Raw genomic sequence first — 18,677 nt, forward strand, 5'->3', positions numbered from 1 at the left:
CCTGAGCCCGGTGGTCGCCGCTAAGAAGGAGGGGTCCCGCAACCGCGCCCCCGGAGCGCAGCCCCACGTACCCGCCATCTTAGGATGGGCTTGGAGGCGTGGTCTGCGACAGGGGCGTGACCTCGGGCTCCTAGCCCCGCCCGCGAGCCCGCGCCTTCGCTGGAGCCTCGCGGCGCCGGCCTGCCCCGCCCTCGCTGCGAAGGTGGCTGCCGTGGTGGGCGGGGAGGTCAGGTGACCCGGCCGGCGTCCCAAGATGGCGGCGGCGGAGGCGCTCGGGAGGCCGCGGGACGGCTACTGAGACGGTCTTCACGCGGCTGGCGGCGGACGGGCCGAGCCGAGGGCCGGCGAAAAGGCGGTCGCCGCCTCTACGTGCCCCGCGGCCGGGGGCTGGGCCGGGCGGCGCCGGGGAATGCCCGCACTGGGCCTGGCCTGTCCCTCCTCAACTTAGGGCGGCGGCGGGCGCGGCAGGCCCGCGCCCAAGCTCCCGGGCCATGGCGCTGAGGGAGCTCAAAGTGTGTCTGCTGGGGGTAAGTGGCGGCGGGAGGCCCGCGGGAGGCCCGCGGGAGGCCGGGTGGGCCGGGATCCAAGCGTGCCAGCGTCCCGTCCGCCCCTGCCCCCAGCCCCCCGCGGGACGCCGCTTACCTGCCCGGACCCGCCCTGCTGCCCTGGTGCTCAGGGTCCTGCGGGCCAGGGGAGACCCTCTCCCTGTCTCTGCTGGAGCTCGAGGTCTCTCCCCCGCCCCCGAGGGGTAGCGAGCCCGCCCTGCCTCTCCCTTCTGTCTGAGTTCTAAACAGCTGTTAAGTTTCCTATCGCGGCACTAGATAGAGTTGGCCAGGTACTCCCAGAGGAGAACCCATAGCAGCTCCTTCGCTTCTTCAAGCACATGCATCTCCTTCCCCGTCTGTTTGGTGTTTTTCAACTTGTAGGTCCACCCTGACACTTCTGGCAGTTACTTTTCGGGGGGCGGGGCGGTTAAGTGAGGAAACCCCAAGACTAGGAGAAGCTGCCGCTTCCTGTCTGGTCCGAGCGGCGATGCCAGGGCAGAGCCTGCGTCTTGGGTTGCCGCCCTGCCCGAGAGGCTGCTCGGTGACCCGAGGGATCCCTAGATCTAATCTGTCCCCTTCCCAAGCAGGGTGAGGCTGGAATCTGCCCGGGACTGCCCAGAAGGAAATCAAGAGTCCATAGTTTACTTTACACAGTTAAGAAGCAAGTGAGTTTATCGCTGTTAACGCGAAGCAGGCACTTTGAGTCTTTCGAAAGGTCCTAACATTTCTTAAAAACTGCGAAACCCCTCTCCCACAATACGTTCGAAATCTCAGGACTCCCACTGAATCTTTGTGGAAACCTCCTTTGTATCCCTTAACTTCTAAAATGTATCCCACATGAGTTTTCTAAAGTCCTGAACTTACCCCACGGCGCAGTTTTCAGGTCTGCAGGCAGATGAGTCTTACTCACCACCTCATTCTCTTTCAGGACACGGGTGTGGGTAAATCAAGTATTGTGTGGCGGTTCGTGGAAGACAGTTTTGACCCAAACATCAACCCAACTATCGGGTAAGAGATTGTTTGTTGTGTATACATCTCAAAGTGTGTTGAAAGGCCTTCCAAATAAAGAGCGTGCCACAGGGGTACACATTAGCGAATGCAGAGACACCGGTTCCCATCATTTCTGGAAGGACTTGAAAGGGCACTCTGAGGCTTGCTGTGTTTTAAGAAAATTATCTTTTGATTTGTGAGGACTGAAAACCTCAAAAGGAAAATAGGAATTAAAATCCAAAACCTACAAAGATGTTTATGTGTCTTCTTCATTTATATATACGAAGATGATATATAATCGGAATGGACCCATTCCAATCGTGTATCAGTAGCAGTTGCACGTAAAAGAAGGCAAGTGAAAACAGGTCTGTGTTTCCAGGCACGTCAGCCAGAAGATGCTTAGGTGGTTTGCATTCTTCCTGAAAAGTAGGGAAATGGGTCCCAAGCCCTTCTCACACTTTCCTGCTCCAGTAGTAATAGTGAACTAATAAGCGAATGCTGAAATGTAAGATTTTTAGGGTGTCTAGGTTCTTTGGATAAGTGGCATTGACAATAGTAGGTTTTTGACACTCAAAAAAAACTTTTCAGGGTATTTGAATATCATAATATTAATACTTTCTCTGTGAGTCATGTTTTATAGGTTTTAATACTATATGCGGCTTATAAAACCAAAGAGCTGTTACGCGATTTCTATTGCAAACCCCCCAGTCGAGTGGTTTCTTCCATTGAAAGAGAAAGTCTGTTCTGCCTTTAGAGAAGTGTCCCCCGGCAGACACATACAAATTGGAAGGCCTGGAGATGACACCCCCACTCACTTTCTGAAATGAAGGTGCCTTTCACTGGCCTTCAGAAGAGAACTGGGTTTGTCCACGTGTTTAAAGGGTGATCTCATCCTCCTTGGGGCCTACCTGTTGGTGCCTGCTTGGGAAAGTGAAGTGACAGGAAGTGATAGCAGCTAGTGCCTGTGACTCAGTGAGTGACACACCAGACACCTAGGCAGAGCTGAAAATACAGCTCTGAAGCACCCAAGCGCTCCCTCAGAGAAGGGAGGAGAGACAAAGGGTGTGTTTCCGGCACCCGTGTGCCCGAAGCCCTGCCCTGGCGTCCACCCCCTGCTTGCCGGCCCTCCCAGTCTGCTGCGTGCTGGGTTCCTGGCCTAAGTCTTGTCTCCTCCCCAGACAGCCTTGGCTCCTACTTCACAGCAAAGAGGAATTCAAGGCTCGCCCCTCATTTCCTTCCACCTTTCCTTATTCCCTCAGCCTCAGCCAGTGTCTTCCTCCTTCACAGCCAACCCCCCATGCCTGACCCCTGCAGCTCCACTCCCCTCTTATCAGCTCCCTCCCCTCTTACCAGCTCTCCACTCTGTCCCCGGCCCTGCCGCTCTGTTGCAGCTTGCACACATGCTTCTGGGAGACAGTACTGCTCCCCAAACCTGCTGCCCACATTGTGGAGCCCTTGAAAGAGAAGTGACTACTTCCTCAACTGCTGCTCAGTCTTCAGACTGCTGTTGTCTCAATTCTCCGCCCCCCCACCCCCCATTCCCCCGCCACTAAAACCAGCTTCCCTGAGCACCATTTCCCTTTAACTACAAAGACCAATGGCTTTTCTTCTCTTTCTTCATTCATTGCGTGCCTGCCACATATGCCAGATGCTAGACTGGCTGCTGGTGGTTTTTAGTCCCAGGATTAACAAACTGTGGTCCATTGGCCCACTTCCAGTTTTTCTAAATAAAGCTTTATTGAAACAGTCACACCCATTCATTCACGTATTGTCTACACGGCTTTGGGGCTACAGTAAGTGACAGGATCAAAGACTCATGACTAAGGCCCACAAAGCTGAAAACATTTAGTGTTTGGCCCTTTTTGGGAAAATGTGCCAACCCCTGATTTAGATAAACTTGGTTCCTGCTTTCATGGACCTGGCCTACAAGGAGAGACATATTCTGTAACCTGTGTACAGGAAGTGATTTATTGGACTATTTCCTGTGCTACAAAGAAGTGTGGCGTGAGCGACTTTCTAAGGGGCCTTACCTAGGCTCCAGGGAATGACTGATTCTTAAGGGGACTAGTAAAGGTATAGAGGACTTGAAAGCCCTGACATTTAAATACTGAAAAATGAGTGGATTATACTTTAATAGAAAGTTTTAGGGGGAAAAGTTTTTGAAGAACAGAAGTTAACTAGGTGGTGGTGCTGAGGGCTGTGATGAGTAGCAGGGGGCAGGGCTAGTTGAGAGGGTGGCCTGGAGGCTGGAGAGGCAGCAGGCCGGAGAGGCAGCAGGCCCAGGCCCTGGAGGTCAGAGGAGGCCTCCGTGTCACAGGGCGTCTGGGAATGGAACCCACCTCTTCCCTGGTTCTCTTCTGTGTCAGTGGCCCTGCCCCTTCACTGTTTTCTCCTGCTGCTCCTCCCACGTGCTCCGTCCATGGCGGTCTCCCCGAGGCTGGTCTGCTCACGTGTCCTCCCACGGCTCTGTTCCACTCGTGTAGCCAGACTCCAGGTCATCTTCTCCAGCCTTCATCCTTAGGGCCAGGCCCGTATCTGCAGTGCGTGACCTGGACCTTGTTCCTCCTGCCCTCCCTTCCACACTCATGGCCTTCCCTAATGGGCCCAGTGTGTCAAGTGGGGGAGAGCACAGGCCCCGAAGAACTGTCCTGCCAGGACTTAAGTCTGGGCCTCAGCCATGTGCCAGCTGGGAGAGCTTCCAGGCAGTTGTCTGAGCCTCGCTGTTGCAGGTAAGGACAGTGCTAGTGTGCCCACCACCTGAGGCAGTTGGGAGAATTTGGTTACACTGGGTGTGCACAGGAGGTGTGCAGTGAGTGTTGGTGGTTGGTAGGAGCAGTGTGATCAGGTGGCATTTGTCCTCACCCCTCTCCGCCCTCCCAGTCCACTTCCCCAGGCCTGTTCGTGCCAGTTGTGCCCAGTCGCTGGGCCCAGGCTGCCCTCTTCCTGCCTTGCCCGGACCGTCGTGCCACACAGGCTATCACTCCAGTCGGCACTCACTTCTGTTGTCTGAGCCTCTTCAAAACAAGTCTGATGTCCCTGCTCAGGACCAGGGCAGAGAGACCTGTCCCAATGTGGGCCCAGGCTCAGCTCACCTGCCCCCTCCACGCCCCCCCTCACACCAGGTGATACCCTTCCCACACCAGTGTGCTCCCTACATGCTGTTGGCTCCTGAGTGCAGGGCTTCTCTCTGTCCCTTGCGTAAGTGCCTGTTTATTTGTTAAGATTCAAGTACTGCTTTTAACCCCTCCAAAGCTGGAAAACCCAGTGCCAACAGGGGCCTGGCAGGAATGTAAATGAGGGAGGTGGCCCAGATAGAAGAGTTGAGGTTCTCAGGTGCAAAGTGCTCTATTTCCTGTCTGCTCTGCACCATACTCTCCTTATCTTCTCGCCTCCGTGGGGACTTCCTTCAGCCGCCTCTGCTTCCTCATCCCCGGCCGCCCCTTTCTCTATTCCATCCCAGTTGGGCCTCTCGGGCTTCATACTCCTGCGTGAGGCCCTTAGTCCTCTGGTGGCCACAGGTGCACCCATAACAGGGAGTTTCAAAGCTGAAGCTGTGTCCAGACGTGTACATGCCCATGGCCCCTCTCCCCACAACACACGTTCCAGGGAGGACACGGCCCCCGAAAGTCCCTGCAGTGGTGAGCCTCGGCCACTCGTGGGAGCACATCACGCTCCTCTGGTTGCTGGGATGAAGGAACAGTTAAGGATCACCAAGAATTTTACTTCCTCCTTTGTAATCTATGTGCCTTTTATTTCTTCGACTTGTCTTATTACATTAGCTAGGACCTCTAGTACTTTGTTGAGAAGTGGGAAGAGAAGACACCTTGCCTCATTCCCTATCTCAAGAGGGGAACGTGTTCGGTTCGTTGTCATTAAGGGGACAGCCAGGCTGTAGATTTTCTATGGGTACCTACCATTTGGTGGTAGGTGTGCCTCTCTGGCCCTAAAACAACGAGATTTTGTATTATGAATTGTGTTGAATTCTGTCAGGTGGGTTTTTAAACATCTTTTGAATTGTTCTTGTGCTTTCTCTTTTTTAGTCCTAAAATAATGAATTACAGCAATCAGCACTGAAATATTAAATGAATGTTGTGTTCCTAGGATAAATTCCACTTGGTTATCATTATTTTAATACATTATTGGATTTAATGTACTAAATTTCCCTAAGGATTGTTACCTTCATATTCGTGATGTATGTTGAGCTACAGTTTTCAAGATTTTTCTCTAGGTTTGCCATCAGGGCCTCCTGAAAGATGAGAGGTGTCTCCTCCTCTCCTACTTTTTTGGAAGAGTTTATGTAGAATTGGTATTGTGTTTCCCTTAAAGATTTAGAATCATTCACTAATGAAGCCATCTAAGCAAGGAGTTTTCTTTGTCTGAAAAATTGTACCTGCAGGTTCATGTTCTTTCATGGATGCAGGCCTGTCCTTTCTTCCCAAGTGTTCTGTGTTGGTTTGTGTCTTGGAGGAATGTGCCCTCTGTATCCGTTTTTTAAAATCTGTTGGAATAAAGCTGTTTATAATATTACTTTATTATCCTTTTAGTGTCTTTAGAAACTGTCCAACTATAAATATATCAATTTTAATGGTCTTCTCAAAGAGCCACTTTTTTATTTTATTAATATTTTGTTCTCTATTTGGCTCAAATTGTTCTTTTTTTTTAAACTGGAAGTTTAGAATATTGATTTTTCAGGCCTCTTTTTTCTTATGTGAGCATTTAGGACTATAAATTTCCCTGTAAGTACTGGTTTAAGTGAATTCCACAGATTTTCATATGTTGTGTTTTTATTTTCATTCAGTTCAAATTATTTCTTATTTCCTTTGTGACATCTTTGACTTGTGTTTTTAGAAATGTGTTTTCTAACTTCCAGTTATTTGGGGATTTTCCAGAAATTTATCAATTATTGGCTTCTAGTTTAAATCCATTGTGGCCAGCAAATGTACTCACGATTATTTCAGACCTCTTACCTGTGACATTTGTGTCCTAAATGTGGTTTTGTGGCTGTCTCGTGTGTACCAGGAGAGGTGTCCCGCTGTTGTCACGGGCGTGGGCCGTGAGTCTGCAGCAGGTCCCCTCGGTTGACAGCAGCTTCATTGTTTCTGTCCTCCCCAAACCCGCTCCTCGCAGGAAAGAAGTGTTTGGAATTCAGCCCTAATTGAGGGTTTGTCTATTTCCCTTGTCGGTTGACTCAATTTTAGCTCCCACGTCTTGACCGGAATGTCTATACACACCCAGTGGTGGTGTTTTTCTCAGTAACTTGACCCCTTCGCCATCACGAAATGTCTCACTCTCTCGCGGTCCCGATTCTGGATTCCCCTCGTCCTCGCTTCAGCGCGGGCTCCTCAGCCTCCGCTGGTGGGCTGGTTTTCCCGTCCATTTGCATTCACTGCCTTTGTACATTCAAAGTGAGTTCCTTACAGACGCATCGTGAGTCCTGCTGTGATACAGTCTGACATCTCTGCCTTTTGATTGGAGTCTGTAGAAGACCGCTTGTTCAGTACGGTTACTGGTAGACACGTGTGGCTTCATGGAGTGTAAGTTAAATCTTGATGTTCATTCCTTCGGTCACACAGACTACTTTTCAGAAGAGCCCTCCCTGTAGAAAGCTCTGTTGGACAGTACTAGTTTAGGCCGTTTTCATGTATCATGGCTATCAATATGGTGTGATCGAATCCACCCTCTTACTGTATTTTGATCGCTCCAGGTTAGTGCTTCCATTTCGTCTCCACTGCTGGCGTGTTGGCACTGCCTCTCTGCCTTGTCGTGCTGGCAGCCACGCTGAGCGGGCAGTGTGCTCCCTGTCCGTCTGCTTTCAGGTGGCGCCTTCAGGTGGCGCCGAGGCGAGCTTTGATTTCCCTCCCCTGGTCCTTCGTGCTGCTGCCGCCACGTTTGACTTCTGCGTCTTCTAAAATCCGCAGACACTTTCTATTCCTCAGTCGGTGATCTCGTAAAGACACCATTAGTCCTTTTTCTCTGTCCTCGTAGCTGTGTCACAGCTTCTCAGGTTCCGTGTCTTTGTAATAGACCCGGTGACCAGTGATGTGAGTCCCCCGTGTTATTCTTCAAGAATGCCTGCGCTGTTCTTGGCCTGTGGCACTCACACACGCCCATTTAAAGTGCTCTCTGTGTGCACACACAGCTCCTCCCACTTTACGTCTGACGGGCCTCCCGCTGAGCTTGTAGATTGGTTCGGACAGAAGTGACACCTTTACGATACCGAGTCTTCTGTGCGCTCTCAGTCGTTAGGCTTCTTCATTTTCTTTCAGCGTTTTCTTCTGCTCTGTGTAGTGGACCTGCGCGTCTCTTATTAGATTTACTCCAAGGGATTAATGCTTTGTGCTGTATTTTTACCTCTTACCTTATTGGCTTTTTAAACTTTTTATTTCATATTTTCTCGAATCGGGTGTGGTCTCCAGGACAGTGTTGAGTAGAAATGGTGGTACTGGGTACTCTCGTCTTAGTCTGTTCTTAGCGCGGACACTTTCACTCTCATACCATTAAGTTCGCGTGTTGTGTGTTTTCCTCCCTACCCCTTACCACGTTACGGAAGTGTCCTTCTTTTCATTTGCTGGAGTATTTTTTTGCATGATTAATGGTTTTATCAAAAGAATTTTCTACATCTATTGGGTTAAACACGTTATTCTTTTTCATGCTGTTAATTTCATAAATTACATTGTTGTGTTTTTGTGGGATAAATCCAGTGAGATCGTGACGAGTTCTTATGAATGTATTTATATTGCTGGCTTTGGTGTGCTGTGATTTTTAGGGTGTTAGTGTGTGTGTGTGAGTGAGGTTGTTGCGTACTGCTCCTTTCTGTGGTGTGCACGGCAGGTCTGCTCCCTGAGTTCTGCTTGCCTCATCACACTAGTTGGGAAGAGTTTGTGTAAAACCGCACTGATGTCCTCCGTCAGTGAGTAGCAGCAAAGGCAGCGGTGATGCCATCTGGACCATGTGAGCAGGTTTGTGCAGTCAGTTTCTTTGAGAAAGTTGTAAGAGTATTCAGATTCAGATGTTCTCTTCTTGTACTGGTTTTGATTGTGGGGTTTTGTTTAATTTTTTAAGGAATTGTGACTCATACACATTTTCCTATTTGTTGGCATAAAGACATTGAGATTCCATGCTGATAACCCTTTTACATCTCCTTTTTTAAAAAATATATTTTGTTCCTGGCTGGTGTAGCTCAGTGGATTGAGCGTGGGCCTGCGAACCACACGACTGCGGTTCGATTCCCAGTCAGGGCACATGCCTGGGTTGCAGGCCAGTTCCCAGCAGGGAACTCGCGAGAGGCAACCATACATTGATGTTTCTCTCCTTCCCTTCCCCTCTAAAGGTAAATAAATAAAATCTTAAAAATATATATATATATATTTTTTTTGTTCTTGTTGTTGTTGATTATGCTATTACAACTGTCCCATTTTTTTCTCCCTTTTTCCCCCTCTGCCCTGCACACCCCCTCCCACCAGCAATTCCCACCTTAGTTCATGTCCATGTCATGCATATAAGTTCCTTGGCTTCTCCATTTCCCATACTATTCCTAACCTTCTGCTGTCTATTTTGTACCTACCATTTATGCTTCTTATTCCCTGTACCTTTTCCCCCATTCTCCCCTCTCCCCACTGATAACCCTCCATGTGATCTCCATTTCTGTAGTTCTGTTCCTGTTCTAGTTTGCTTTGGGGGGGTTGGTTTTTTTATAGGTTCTGTTGTTGACAGTTGTATTTGTTGTCATTTTACTGTTCATATTTTTTATCACCTTCTATTTTTTAAATAAGTCCCTTTAACATTTCATACAAGAAGGGCTTGGTGATGACGAACTTCTTTAACTTGACCTTATCTGGGGAGCACTTTATCTGCCCTCCCATTCTAAATGATAGCTTTGCTGGGTAATCTTGGGTGCAGGTCCTTGCCTTTCATGACTTGGAATACTTCTTCCCAGCCCCTTCTTGCCTATAAGGTCTCTTTTGAGAAATCAGCTGACATTCTTATGGGAACTCCTTTGTAGGTAACTGTCTCCCTTTCTCTTGCTGCTTTTAGGATTCTTTTCTTATCTTTAGTCTTGAATAATATAACTAGGATGTGCCTTGGTGTGTGCTTCCCTATGTCCAACTTCTTTGGGACTCTGAGCTTCCTGGACTCACTGGCAGTCTATTTCCTTCTCCAGATTAGGGAAGTTCTCATTCATTGTGTTTGCAAATAAGTTTTCAATTTCTTGCTCTTCCTCTTCTCCTTCTGGCACCCCTGTGATTTGGATGTTGGAATGCTAAAGTCATTCCTGAGTTTTCTAGGCCTCTCCTCAGTTTTTAGAATTCTTGTTTCTTTATTCTGTTCAGCTTGAATGCTTATTTCTTCTGCTGCTACAAATCGTTGATTTGAGTCCTGGTTTCCTTCCCATCACTGTTGTTTGCTCCCTGTACATTTTCCTTTATTTCACTTTACATAGCCTCCACTTTTTCCTCTATTTTGTGACTATTCTCAACCATTTCTGTGAGAATCCTGATTACCAGTGTTTTGAACTGTACATCTGTTAAGTTGGCTAACTTTTCATTGCTTGTTTGTATTTTTTCTTGAGCTTTGATTTGTTCTTTAATTTCAGCCATATCGTTTTGTCTCGGCGCTCCTGCCACGTAGTAAGAGGTGGAGCCTTAGGTGTTCACCTAGGCGGGGTGACCCACCGCACTGCGTTGTGCCCTGGTTTCGACCAATGTTTCTTCTTTAGCTCCTTGGTTGTTGGACTTCCATATAGTTCAATTTTTCTGGAGTTCTGCTTGCATTTTGTTTTTATATTTGTTGTCCTTTGATTGTGTGAGGAGGCAAAGTGTGTCCACCTGCACCTCCATCTTGGCCAGAAGTCCCCACATTTCTGACATTAGTTTTGCCTTCGATCGACTCCAGCGCATGTGTACTCTCTGTTTCACTAGTTTCCGCTCTGATTTACTGTTATGTCCTGTTCTCTTTCTGACATTGATATACATGATTATCTCACTGATTTCCGGTCTTTATTCTTTTCAGTTGTAGTCCTTATATTTTAAAACTTTAACCATGGCTTTTGCTGGACCCAACAAATTCTTACATATCATAATTTCATTATCATTTAGTTCAGAATATTTTGTTTTCTAATGTGATTTCATCTTCAATCCAAGTTCATTGAGGTGTTTGTTTCTCAGTTCTCAAATATAGGGACATTTTCTAGTTAACTTGGTTCATGATTCCTAGCATAATACATTGAAGTAGAGAAGATATTTGATATGATTTAAATGCCTTAAAGTCTCAGCATTTTCTAGGTGGCCCAGCATGTTGATTTTAGTCAGTGTTCCATATGTGTTTGAAAAGATTGTTCACTCTGTAACAATTAGGTGCCGTGTTCTATGAATGGAATTAGGTTAAGTTTATTAATCATGTTTACTTTTTCTGAAACCCTTGCTGGGTGGTTTTTTGGTCTCGGAATCCTTCAGTTACTGAGAGAAGTGGGTTCAGACCTCCCACTGCGGTTGTGTATTTGTCTGTTTATCCTCTTCATTCTCAGTTTTGCTTTGTTGATTTTTGTAGCTTCATTAAGTGTCTACAAAGTTAGAGCTTTCTGTCTTTCTTACTGAGGACGCAGACCCTCTAATACTCCGAAGACCCTCAAACACCCTGAATCGCGTCCTTCAGCTCCGGGGCCACCCGATGCCGGAGCCTGATCTGCCGCCCTGGGAAGTCTCTGTCTGCGCTGGCCAGTGTCTGAGCGGTGCTCCCTTTCTCGCCCTTTTGTCTGTAGCCTTTCTGTGTCTTCATCATTTCGGTGGGTCTTACAAGCAGCTTAGGGTCTGGTTTTGATAAAGTGTACCCCCTTGGGCCACTGCTAGAAACTTCCATCACCTCAGCAAGTTCCTTATGGGAACCCCACTCCCCAGAAGCAGCTGCTGCAGTGATCTCGGTCCCTATAGACTAATTTGTTCTTGAATTTCACAGAAATGAAATATTACGGGATATCATCTTTGACGTTCCATTTCTTCTCTATAAAACAGTGTTTTGGAGATTCAACCATACTGTTGCATGTAGCATGGGCCTTTTTTAAGAAGTTGGTGAATAATATTCTCTCATGTGAATAGATAACGATTGCTTTATCCATTCTCCTGGTTATATCCAGGTCATCTTCAGCTTTGGGCTATTATGAATGTAGATGCAGTGAAAATTGTTTTACAACTCTTTCTGTAGACATGGGCCTTCATTTCATTTCAGTAAATGACTAGGAGTAGAATTTCTAGTTCATGGGGAAGGTGAATATGTAAATAACTTCAAAAGAAGTTGCCACCAAACAGTGCCCAAGTGGTCGTATCGTGTTATGCTCCCACCTTCAACCTATAGAATTCCAGACATTCTCCATCCTCACCCAAGTTTGCCCGTCTTTCTCACTTTTGTCATTCTGTTGGGTATAAACAGTGTCTCATTGGGTCTTAATCTGCGTTTCCCAGATGACCGATAATGGTAAGCATCTTCGCATGGGCCTGTCATTCACATATCTTTTGTGATGTCACTATTCAAGTCTTTTGCCCACTTGTATTTGGGGTTTTTGTCTTGTGTCTTACAGATTTGTAGAAATTCTTTGTATCTTACAAGTACAGCCCTCTTACCGGCTGCATTTACCACGTGTATTTTGGCAGGCATGTTTCTTCCACTCCGCGTGTCGCCTCTGCCTTGTCCTCAAGGCGTCTTCTGTTGAAGAGAAGCGTTCGTTGTAATGCAGTCCGTGTTATCCGTTCTGTCCTTTTTGGTTTATACCTTTTTGGTCCTCTCTAGGTGAGTTCTGCCTGCCCTAAGGTCTCGGGCATTCTCCTACGCGTTCTTCTTAGTTTTGGCTTTGCATTTTGTTCTTTGAGCTGTCTCAAATTAATTTTCCTGTGCTGTGGTTTCCGTTGAGTAGCTATCATCATCTTTAGCATCTTTGCACTGTATCTTTTTATTGTCTGGCTGCTTTTAAGGTCCACCTTTGTCCTTGGTTTTCAGGAATTACTGTAACACTGTGGGTGCGTACTCCGGGTCTGCTTAGTCTCTGTGGTCAGAGATTCTATTGTCTGAGGCGTCAGTTACTGTTTCTTACAATGGCTTGTCTGCCCCATTCATTCTCTTGCTCCTCCTATGGGATTTCAATTGCCTACTTGTTAAACTGTTAGATACTATCTCACAGGTGACTGAGACCCGGGCGTTTGGGGTTTTTCCATCTTTTTCCTCCGTTCTCTGGATCACGTTCTTTCTGTTGCTCTGCCTTCAGGCTCGACTGCTCGCTCCCTTGTTTTGTCTGCTCTGCACGTCTAGTGTGTTTTTTCCATCAGATGTTGTCTTTAATTCTAGCATTTACATTTGGTTCTTTTTTATGTTTTATGCTTAGATTCCCCATCTGTTCACTCAATATGGCTCTTTTGCTGTGAGTCCTAATTATATTTGTAAGAGGCACTTTTAAGTACATTTCCGCTGATGCCAACATCCGGATCAGCCCAGGGTCTGTTGCTGTATACCCTTTTTCTCTCTTGACCTTGGGTCATTTTCTTGCGTATCAGTAATTTCTTATTCTACAGTACAGCATGCTGCAGAAGATACATTGCAGAGGTTAGATTCTCTTCTGGTGAAGAGCGCAGGGTTTTGTTTAGTGAGAAGTCAGATTATGGATAGGCCGGTCACCCTGCAGGTGTAGAAGCTTGCTGTTACACTTTGTTGGATGGCTCCGTTGGAGCAGTGCCTCCAGCCCTTGGGAGAGTCCTTGTTCTTGTCTTTATGTCTGAGGTAAGGCCTATCTGGGTTTCCGTTCAGTGGGTTCCCTGGGCCCCCCCGTGAGCAGGCAGGATTCAAACTCCCCACTCTTCCTTTGCTGCAGTCGGCAGCAACTAGAACCTCCACCCAGCTCTTGTCGGCCTTCTACTGTTGCTGTCCTTGGGGTCTGCCCATCGTGTGTGGTTCAGGAGTGGCCTCAGGTCTGGAGAGGAGTCAGGAGGGAAGTTTGCAGGCCCTCCTGTGCAACACCATCCCTCCCAGGACCCAGCTTCTCCTCGCCATCCGCGCTGGTGGCCTGGGCCTTGTCCTGCGGGGGAGGGGGGGGGGTCAGGCACTGGTTTCTCTGCCGTAGGTCTGCAGGTCTGCACGTAGGCAGGTGAGGCTTTGTTCTGGGTGGGCTACCACCACCACAACGGGCTTGTCCCTCCCCAACTTTGACTTCTGATTTGAGTTTGTAATTATTTTCGTTTCAGTGTAATGATGACTTTGTGTCTAAACCTACTGCTTTCTACTTTGCTTTTCAACTGCCTGGTCTGTTCTGTGTTCTTTTGGATTGCACTTTGTTTTTTAATCCCATGTTGCCAAACCAATTTGTTACCTTGGTAATTATACATTCTTTTATTTTTTAAGTGTTTCCTCTAGAAATTATCCTTTGCATCTTTGACTTACTCAAGTCTAATATAAGGTGTCACTCTTACCACGTTCTGACAATGCAAGGATCTTAAATCCAGTATCTCCGCCTCCCGTCCTTTGTGCTCTTTAGTGCATTTTAATTTTGTACCTTGGACCTCCCAGGACATGTTATTGTTATGCGGTCAGCACTGCTGTCAGTTTCCTCCATGTGTTGACTCTTTCTGTCGCTTTATATTCTGCCTGCATTTCTGACTTTTCATCTGGGATTATTTACTGTGTTTTGGAGAACACTCTTTTGTTTTTCTTTTAATATACTCTTCTTGAACTCAGTTATCCGATTTCAGATGTCTTAATACCATCTTTTTAATTCAGCTTTCATTTGCATATAATAAAAAGTTTGTTCAGTGAATTTTCACCTGGTACTTGTGTCCGTGTCATCACGACAGAGAACCTCGCCGTCACTACTGAACGCTCCCTTCCGGTACGGCCACCCTCACTTCACCGACCTGCCCCCCTTTCTGTAGTTGTAAGCTCGATGAAATGGAGCCGTGTGTACTCGTTTATGCTGCTGCCGCTTCCTCAGGACACTGTTTTTGTGTTCAGCCACGTTTTGTATGTATAGTTCGTCCCTTTGACTGATGGCTGGTGTTCCATTCTGTGAGTATACCACAATTTGTGTGCCAGTTTCCTGTTGATAGATGATTAAATGGAGTCCAGTGCTGACTATTATGAATAAAGCTGCTGTAAATATTTGTATACAGTTCTTTTTGTGGGCACATACACGTTACTCTTGACTATGTACCTGAGGGTGGGATCTCTGGTTAATCGGCATGTTTATTCACCGTTGTCTAATAGGGCCCCTTAAAACCACGGGGGCTCAGGTTGTCTCTCCCGGTTTTTGTGGGTCAGGAGCTCAGGAGCAGCTCGCCTGGGTTAAGGCTCTTGAGGATCTTCTCAACCTGGGAGCCATCTTCCTCCCAACGAGGAATCCAAGGGGCCCGATGTGAGCTAGGTGTCTTTGTGACCGCCTCAGTCGTTTCCATTCTGGCCTGTTGGCAACAACGGCCATCCTGTTCACGGTGGGGCGGAGACTGCACAGGGCCTCAGGTACCAGGAGTGAAGACCCTTAGGGTCGGTTGTCTTGCATGCTGACTGCCGCCGTGGGTTCAGAGGCATGTTTAACTTCATGAGGATCTGGTTTTCTGGGGTGGTTGTATGTACGTGTTTATTCCCACCAGCAATACATGAAAGGGCCATTTGTTGCTCATCTTCACGAGCGGTTTTTAATATTAGCTCTTTTGGCAGGTCATAATCTTTTTTGAGGTCTGTGTTCATTGGATATGGCATCCTTAATTCTCCGTGCTGTCTTTCAGACCTTTGAAAACAGGCATCCCATTTCCTCCTGTCTCCACCTATTTTTATTGAAATCCTGTCGGCCATGTTGCTCTCCTGACGCCAATGCCACTTCTGCTAGGTGCCTCCGAGCGCTCTCCGGTGTGTGCGGGCAAGGTTGGCACCGGCTTTATCCCACTGGGCTCACAGCGCTCCTCGAAGCTGTGGTTCGAGGTCTCTCGGGGTCGACGATTCTTAACCGCTCCCTCGCCATGTTGCCTTGGCTGTGGTTTCTTCTCGCGTTCTCCGGCCGGTACTTCCGAACGCTATCACTTCTTGTTCTGTTTCCCAGAATACTCTTTTCTGTATTTCCATCATTTTTCTCATGCTCCAGTCTAAGTATTTGGTTCCAGCCCTTCACTCATTCCTTTTGTCATTTCCCAACTCATTCTCGTCTGAGTGTAACCCATCCATCAAGTTCCTGATCTCAGTTATTATTTTTCTGAAGTTCTGAAACACCCAATAGGTTTTGTTTGCTTTGGTTTCTTTTTCTCTGCTGAAATTGTTAGTATTAGTTTTCATTCTCTGAAACTTACTAGGCGTAGTTATTTTAAAGTTCACTTCTAATACAAAAACAGAGTGGAAAGTAGATGATTATTGGAGTTGAATAATGGAGACTACTTTGTGTATAAGTGAAAAATTTCATAAGAAAAGTTGAAAACAACCCAGGTTGGTGTGGCTCAGTGGAGTGAGTGCCGGCCTGTGAACCAAAAGGTCGCCGGGTCAATTCCCAGTCTGTACATGCCCCGGTTGTGTCCAGGTCCCTGGTTGGGGGTGTGCGAGAAGCAGCCCATCGGTGTTTCTCTTGCACGTTGGTGTTTCTCTCCCCCTCTCTCTCCCTCCTGTCCCCTCTCCAAAAGATCAAATGAATATCTAAAAATTAAAATATCAGTCTGAGAAACTATCTGTTCCTAGGATCACCTGCATTTTCTTCATTGTCTGGTGGCTTGATGGCCACGTTGCCCATCCCCTCGTCCACATAGTTGGTGGTCGCTGTAGTCCATGTGTTGTTTACTGAAGCGTGTCACAGATGACAGGGGGCTCTGGGCTGGGGCCCAACAACCTGCAGCCCCGGGGCCGGGGCCGGGGCCGGTTGTTACAGCCGGTGTGCACACTGCCTGTGGCCCCCGCGCCGCAGCAGCGGAGGTGACGGAGGCCAAGCCCCGCTCCACATGTTTCCCCAGACACACAGACCCAGCCCTACTACCAGGCTCCTCCCTGGGGAGACAAAACCTAGATCAGCTTCCTTGGTTTGGGTCTCTGTTCACCCCGGCAGTCTCTGCTAACACCTCCTGCTGCCTTTACCCCAAACCAGTCTTTACCCATGTTTTTGCCCGTTTTGGGCCTTATTTTTTTGGCCTTATTGTCTTGGCTAGACCCTCCAGTATAGGGTGAAACATCCATGCCTTGTTCTTAGGACAGGGCTAAAATTAAATAATGACAACCAAAATGTTGGTGAGAATTAGAACTTGAAACATTTCCGGAGGGAGTGTAAACTGATGAACCACTTTGGAGGCCTCTTCAAATCAGGTTAAGCTGACAGCTCTCCTGTGACACAGCGACCGCGCCCTTAGGTGTCTGCCCGAGAGAGATGAAAATGTTCACAGGAAGACTTGGGAGAGAGTGCGTGCTCCAGCCTTATGTGTAATAACCAGAACTTAAGCCACCCAGACACCGTCGCCGGAAGGATGGGCGAGGTCAGAGGACTGCCACGCTCAGGGCTGGGCGGAAGTGGTCTGCAGCAGTGAGTGTGCGGAGCAGCGGGCCCCGTGCTGTTGTTTAGTGTCGTGTTGTTTCCCGTGCAAACAGCTGTGGGCCTCCCTCTGCCCACCTCTGTATGCATAGGTTTCGAAAACGCTCTTCCGTGGAAGAGGCTAGACACAACAGAATACATGTGTTCCGGTTTCACTTCCATGAAATCCAGAGATAGTGAAGACTGATCCCTGAAGTAGAAGGCAAAAAGGTATACCCTGGCCAGTGTGGCTCAGTTGGTTGGAGCGTCATCTTGTAGACTGAAAGGTTGCGGGTTCAATTCCCGGTTGGGGCACGTACCCAAGTTATGGGTTCGGTTTCCAGTTGGCACATTCGTTTTTCTCCCTCTCTCTCCCTCTCCTTTCCCCCTCCCTTCTTCTCTCTAAAAGCAATGAAAAAAAAAAATGTCCTCTGGTGGAGACTTAAAAAGGGGGCAGTTCACCTGGGGTAGGTACAAGAATTAATTGGAAATGGGCACTAGGGGACCTTTGTGGGTTATACAAATGTTCTTTTTTTTGGGGGGGGAGCAGGAGTTACACAGGAATAGAAAATGTCAGAACTTGCTGAACTGAAAACTTACACTGTGCACCTCTTTGTATGTTAATTATACTTCTACAAATATATATAATATTTTTAAAGCCCTGTGTTATAGCTGTTGAAGTTACTCCTGGTTTTTAAGTGAGAGAACAGAGGCAAAGAGGTGAGTGGGCTTGCCCAGCGGCGCACATAGCGGCGGGGCTGGGGTGCGAGGCCGCGCACCCGTCAGTGTGCTCCTGCCTCGCACCCCGCGGCTCGGCACCTCTGCTTCCAGGGCTGTGCCCTCCGGCAAGGGAGGCTCCAAACCCCGAGGCTAGTAAGTGTACAGAGTTAACGGCCGCAGCGTTGTGGAGTAGTAGGCTCTGATCCTATAAATTGCCGCACAGCCCTTCCGTATGAAATGATAAAGGAAAAAACTTTATACGCTTCTCTTGGATGATCTCCTGGGTGTAGTACAGAGTGAAAAAAAATCATAGATACGTAGTAAGTGCTACCACCTGTGTTAAAAATAAATGAAGGCGGATGGATGCAGGGGAAGCTGCGGAGTGCGCTTATACGAACCCGAAGTGTTTCTGAGAGGAAGCCCAAGAAACTAAAAGGTCAGTCTCCAGGGTGAGGAACGGAATGGTGAGGTGAGGGGGGAGGAAAGGCGTTTCAACGTGTGCCCGTTTGGAGCATTTCAGGTAATAAGGCATGTTAATCATCACCTATTCAGAACATTAATGAGTCCGGTTATAATTTGGAACCGACGGAAATAGCTCATGAGACATGCAGTTGCCTGCGCAGACAGAGGCCCGCCTTGGACTTGTAGAAGTCCCCATACCCTCACACCCGCAACACCCCCGGCCCCAGTGTGTGCGCCTCAGAGGCCCCTTCTGTTCTTCAGGCCTGCCGCGTCCTTCCCCGGGGCCCTTGTGGGGCCTCCCAGTGTGCTTCCCTGCCTTTCTCCCCATTCGGTGCCCTGTCCTGTCCTTAGAAACGGAGACCCAGCCCTGGCCCCGCAGATCAGGTGGTTAGAGTGCTGTCTCATGTGCCAAAAGGTTGCGGGTATGATTCTTGGGCAGGGCACATGCCTAGGTT

General features: G+C 48.0%; 1 protein-coding gene across 1 annotated transcript in view; it reads left to right on the plus strand.

Annotated features, from left to right (window-relative positions):
- Positions 1–218: 218 nt before the first annotated feature.
- The window catches only part of RAB22A (RAB22A, member RAS oncogene family), a 41,575-nt gene continuing 23,116 nt past the window's right edge, over positions 219–18,677 (plus strand). The window contains exons 1-2 of the mRNA XM_037059970.1: positions 219–527; positions 1,474–1,553. Of these exons, the coding sequence (XP_036915865.1) occupies positions 492–527; positions 1,474–1,553 (116 nt within the window). The 5' untranslated portion in view covers positions 219–491. The remainder of the gene's footprint in view (positions 528–1,473; positions 1,554–18,677) is intronic.

Source organism: Sturnira hondurensis, unplaced genomic scaffold (assembly GCF_014824575.4).
Source record: "Sturnira hondurensis isolate 20B ecotype Veracruz unplaced genomic scaffold, ASM1482457v3 Scaffold0011378, whole genome shotgun sequence".
NCBI classification, from domain to species: Eukaryota; Metazoa; Chordata; class Mammalia; order Chiroptera; family Phyllostomidae; genus Sturnira; species Sturnira hondurensis.